Source organism: Orycteropus afer, unplaced genomic scaffold, assembly GCF_000298275.1.
Source record: "Orycteropus afer afer isolate SDZICR_OR568_19922 unplaced genomic scaffold, OryAfe1.0 scaffold00048, whole genome shotgun sequence".
Lineage (NCBI taxonomy): Eukaryota > Metazoa > Chordata > Mammalia > Tubulidentata > Orycteropodidae > Orycteropus > Orycteropus afer.
Genome location: NW_006921635.1, coordinates 971,719 through 977,493, shown reverse-complemented (window position 1 = coordinate 977,493; position 5,775 = coordinate 971,719). Strand labels below are relative to the sequence as shown.

The following is a 5,775-nucleotide window of genomic DNA, read 5'->3' as shown; positions in this document are numbered from 1 at the left end:
CCTGGCTCCCTTTCCTAAGTTACATCACCTGTCCAGCCAGGGTGGCATCTGAGTTGGCGGACCCGGTGTCAAGTGACCATGGGCACCAGAGTTAGAACCTGGTGTCAAACCTCTAGGCCTGCCCACTGGTCCCCAGAGCCCTCCCCGGAGCAGCTTCATATGTACAACAAAAGTCACAGCGGGAGTCTTGGCCACGAGAAGTCCCAAAACCCTGAACTCTCAATGAGTGTCATAGCTCCAGCTCCAAGGTGCCACTCACCCAATGCCCTTGATGGCCTTAATGTACAGGCTCAGCTGCAGCTTCACAGAGCAGTTCATGGGGATCCCAGTGACCTGTGGTAACAGATGCAGTGAGGGGACTGGCCTCGAAGTGTCCCACCATCCCCTGAATAGTCAGAGCAGGTCATGATGCCCAGACAGTTTGTGCAAACAGTGTGGCTGATGGCTGGACCCTGCTTTCCTCTGGGCAGTCTAGAATTTTGGTACGTCCCAGGCAGAGGGTACCTGCATGACCAGCCCCCATAAAAACCCTGGGTGCCAAGTCTAATGGGCCTCCCTGGCAGACAACACTTCACACGTGTTGCCACACTCATTGCTGCGGAGTTAAGCGTGTCCCATGTGACTCCATGGGGAGAGGGCCCTGGACTCTCACGCCTGGTTTCCTCTCGACTTGGCCCCATGCACCTTTTCCCTTTGCTGACTGTTCGGTTTCCCTGAAATGAGTCTCACCATGAGACCACTCTTATGCTCTGTCCTGGGAGTCCCCCTAGAGAATTATCAGACTCGGGGGTGCTCGTAGGGACCCAGCACGACCTGCCACCCCTCCCCAGAGCTACACGCCTTGTTCTGGGGTCTCTGCTTGGGCCACTTCCTTCTACAAGAAGTCTGTTTCGATCCCTCCCTGGTCGTTCCTCCCACTGTCCTCAGGCCCCACTTCGTGGCCACGCCTCAGAGAACAGAAACATGCACTAACTGCCTCTCTTGTTACCCTGCGCAGCTTGGTGATCAGAAAAGCAGCACGGAAGCCGCTTCGGGCAGGCATCCCGTTGTCACCCTGCCAACCGCTGCCACGACCACCCTTCCCTAGTGCTCACACGTGGAGCAGAAAAACCAAAAGCCACATCCTCTGCCCGCCTGCTGGGAACCGGCCTGAAAGCAGAGAAGCGGGAGGGCCTGCTGAGGAGGCAGCTGTTAAACAGCTGTCTGCATCCCTCTGGCTTCCGACCGAAGACTCCACTCGGACACACAGGGACCAGAGGAAAGGCACGCCCTGACATTAGCCCTGGTAAGAGGAGGGACGAGAGTCCCCAGAAGCCAGCAGACAGAGAGGCAGGGAAAGAAATGAACTCAAAGGACAGAAGGGCCGGGGTGTGGTCAGCACTAAGGAAGTCCGGGAGAACAAAAAAAATGGTGTGGGGCAGCATCAGGCATTGAAACAGAACTGTGGGTGGCCCAAGAGAGTCCACTTAGCAAACAGGATATCTGATCAATGGACGTACCCACAGGGTCAGACTGGTTGCACTTTACAGGGAACACAGGCGCAGGGGGGACTGGCTAGAGCCATGTCCACTGGGTGGGTCCCATGCAGGGTCTAACCTTCCTAGTCCCTCAAGGAGTTAAAACTTCACACAGAGCAATTCCTCCAAAAGAATTTATCTCCAGATGCCCCAGGCCTCTATCGATAGCCAAAGACCTCTCCGCCAGAGGGCGGCCCCTGGCTAACTTGCAGGAGCCAGGTTCATAATTCCTAACTGATTTACAGTCCTTTTATGGAGCCAATTCCCTTATAAAATGATAAAAATCTTTGAACTGTGGAGTCAGGGTAAAGTAGGGTACCTGGATGGCTCGGTGGTCTAGAGGCTACAACGCCAAAGAGAGCCAGGCTTCCGGTCACCCAGCTCTGGACCAGCTCCGTGCCTGGGGAGATGGGGGGCCCGCGCAGGACAATGAGAAACAGCCGCACGCAGCACTCACCGGGTGCACGTCCAGGAACAAGGAATGCTCTTGTTGGTTCGGGTGGAGGCCAAGCACCGCCTCAGCCAAGACCAGGTCTGCGTTGTAGAAGTGAGGATGGGAGAGAAACAGGGGTGCACCTGGAGGCAGAGGAGTAAGACGGGGTGTCAGAACAGGACAGGGCATGGGTGTGTCCAAGGGGGAGCTCCAGACAGTGAAATGGGACCACCGCCTGCCAAGCAAACACCAGTCGTACCAGCAGCCAGAGGGGGTGAACTCCTTCACTCAGTCTGTAAATCTCTACTGAGAGTCCAAGAGAAGCCAGCACCCGGGACACAGCAGGGACCAGCTCGGTGCTGTAGGGATGGGGAGGCAGTGGTTGGTTCTGGGGCTTGGATCAAGAAGACAGACGCGAAAGGGTGTCAGGAAGAGGTGGTCAGGGGTGGCCTTCCAGGCGGAAAGGATGGAAGAAGCAAAGGCCAGGAGGCAGGCAAAGCAGGACGCAGACAGAACGGAAGGGGCTTAGGGGCGTTATGGGAGCTGAGGGAGGACCGGAAAGAGGCAGGTGGATCTCAATGGCAGGTTGGGGGTGGCGTCCTGAGCACTACGACCAGCAGCCCGACAGCACAGCAGCAACAAGAGATGCTCAGGTGTGGCACCTGGGGCCAGGTGGGGAAAGGACACCCCTGCCTCACTTCTCGCCCACAACTGGTCTGCAGCCTGTGTGGTCAGGGACTGACACAGCCTCTGTGAGTCACAAATCTACACACTGAAATAGGAGGCTGAACCATCTCCATCAGCCAGCCAAACGAGGCAACAAGCCACATCACCTAGGGCGCTCGTGGGCAAAGCGCGCCTGGCCGATGAGCGCGGAGTTTGCAAGGAAAAGAAAGCCTGTCTCCAAAGACTCCCAAGGATCCAGAAGGGCACCCATGGGCAGAGAACACAGACTGGTAGCTGTCAGGAGCCCAGGGAAGGAAGGGAGTGAGGAGTGACTGCTAACGGGCACAGGGTTTCCTTCTGGGGTGACGAGAAAGTTCTGGAACTAGATAAATGCAGACGGTCACCCAACACGCACTAAATACCACTGAGTGTTCACTTGACAGTGATTGATTTTATGCTGGATGAATTTCACTTCAATTTAAAAAGAACAACTATTGTCTTGAGATACTTTTTAAACTTGGAATCAAAGCTTGTCCCCAAGGTCACCTCGTACCTAACTAACAAGTTGGTTCACAAAGTAAAGAATAGTGCCTATGCGCGCTGCACGCCTTTAAAACTCACCTCCATGAGACCAAACGGGCAACAGTGGCTTCAGAACAAAGGTGAGAGTGTGAAAGGGCAGGACGCTAGGGAACTGGAAACGGAAGACCCCGGAAGATCCAGAACAGAAACCGTGAGAACATTCGCATGCTGTGAAGAACGTCGACCCTGTCACCGAGCAACTTGTGCAGACATTGTTAAACGAGATCCTCAACTGCTACACAAACCTTCACTGAAAGCACGACAAAGTATTACTAAGGAAAAGAGAAAAGAAACAGAAAACTCATCTTCAACTACCAGCCCCTTTGCTGCCGACCAGGCAAGAGGCACGCAGGTTGATGCGCACCTGAGGGCCTGAGCGTCTAGACGGCCTTCCTGCTTTTCTTAGCCCAGCCACGCACGGGTCTGGAGGAGGAGCTGGGACTTTACTACCATCGGACTTTATTTCTCTCAGCGTCCTTTTACCCCCGTCCCCCTAATGTTTCTCAAACATCACTTGTTTCCTAGCCAGTGGGACCTCCTCGAAGTTGACATCTCCAGATACCCCGCCATATTGCATAATATTTTTCTCCATTTTACTTAAATAACCGTTTTAAAAGGGAGCTCCATATCACTGGAATCCTGAATGGCGCCAAAGGTTACCATGCTCAGCTGCTAACCGAAGGGCTGGTGGTTTGAGAGCACCCATGGGTCCCTCAGAAGAAAGACCTGGTGACCAGGCGCTGACACCCACGGAGCGCAGTTCTCTGACTGCACACGGGGTCGGCGTGAGTTGGCGTCCACCCTCCACCAACGGGTCGGTTGATGACGTCACTACCATACGTGGCAACACTTGGCACGATTAGAAAGTAACCATGAATAAACACAACGGAAACCATAGGATGTTGTCAGTTCTCAGTAGATGCTATCGTGCTGTGACTGCATGCCTGCCCAAGGCTTTGCCCTGAGACCTGCTCTTCTCTGCTAAAAAAGGGAGACGGATGAGTGTCAGGAAGGCTTCCCGGTCCTCTCAGCCCCAGCAGAGACTCTTTCCTGGAGATGACCTGCAGGGACAGAGACTGAAGGGCAGTGCTGTCACTGCCAAAGGCCACTTTCTTCCTTGATCCCTTTGAGGTCTTCCCTAGTGCCCCCTGGGCACAATATCCCACATTCTGAAAAACCCCATGTCCTACCCTCCCACCTCCACTTTGAAAGGATCTAAATGGGGCAAATGTGAGGACCCCATTTTTGCAGATGATGGAACTCTGGAGACCCTCAGTAAAGGAGGTAGCCACCAAGTCAGGGTCTGGAAGGTGCCGAACCTCAGACAAGCCTCATCGTACCTCCAACCCCCGGAAGAGAATGAGGTGGGCTGGCCCAACTGGCCAACGCCTGCCTCGCTTCAGACGCTAAGCTGGCGTGCTGCTTTTTAATAGTCTGCACGTATGCTTCATTCTACTTTATTTTCAGACAGGCTCAGAGAGACTCGCCCAGGCAATAAGTGGTAATGAATTTATAGCTTTATGGCATATCTAACCACAGGTAATTGCCGAGGATCATTACAGATATGATAAAGAGACTGTCAGGTACGTCTGAGGTCTCCACGAAGTAGCAGTGAGGTTTGATATGCCAGAGTTCTCTGGTCCAAGGTATTTTCAAGGCCCAGAAAGAAAAAGGTATGCGTATTTCTTATCTCCAGATAAAATGCCACAGAAACGCAGACATATGTGCACCAAAAGACATGTACAAGAATGTTCCTGGGACCCAGGAATTCACCCAGGTACAGACCCAAGAGGGGTCTGTAAAGCAGGGACCCAAGCAAATATACCAGTGTTCACGGCAGCACCATTCACAATAGTCAATAGGGCCAAACAAGCCAGTCGTCCATCAAGGGATGAATGGATACACAAAATGTGTTCTATCCAGACAACAGAATATTATTCAGCCATTAAAAGGAACAAAGTCCTTACCAGGGACAGGAGGGGAGGAAACACAGCAAAAATGAAAAAAAAAAAAGGCCCAAAGTCCTACTGCATACTACAACATGGATGCACCTCTAAGATGTGATGGTGAGTGAAACACGCAGTCATAAAAGGACAGAGCTGTATGACCCCGTTTGCATGAAGTATCTCCAACAGGTAAACGCATAGAGACTAAAGCAGACTAATGGTTCCCAGGGGCTGGGTGGAGGGGGTGGTGCGCAGGATAATGGTCAAAAGCCAGAAACTGAGACACTCGTGAAGGGCAGGAGGGGTGAAAAATGGACATGGAGTTACAGAATGGAATCTGCACACAATGAAGACATGCACCAACAACTGCCCCCAGCGACACACGTAATCTCACAAACAGTAAGTCAAAGGAGCCAGGAAAAACAAGCGGAGAGCATGTACTGTATGTTCCCTTCACATAGAAAGCCACGCAGGCCAAGCTGTCTCTGTGGTGCCAGAAGTCAGGGTCATGGCTGGGAGGGGACACAAGGGGTCAGGGCTGCCATGTTCTGTGCTGGATCCGGCCACAACTACATTTTCACCTTGTGGAAATTGAAACTGCACATATGCTTTGGGTATTCTCACTATATAT

The 5,775-nt window shown here is 52.8% G+C and overlaps 1 protein-coding gene across 1 annotated transcript in view; it reads right to left on the bottom strand.

The window, feature by feature from the left end:
• Positions 1-5,775, bottom strand: part of SCARB1 (scavenger receptor class B member 1) — a 73,050-nt gene that overhangs the window by 7,706 nt on the left and 59,569 nt on the right. The window contains exons 8-9 of the mRNA XM_007938110.2: positions 1,975-2,093; positions 260-333 (exon numbers count right to left, since the gene is read on the bottom strand). Coding sequence (XP_007936301.1) covers positions 260-333; positions 1,975-2,093 — 193 coding nt within the window. The remainder of the gene's footprint in view (positions 1-259; positions 334-1,974; positions 2,094-5,775) is intronic.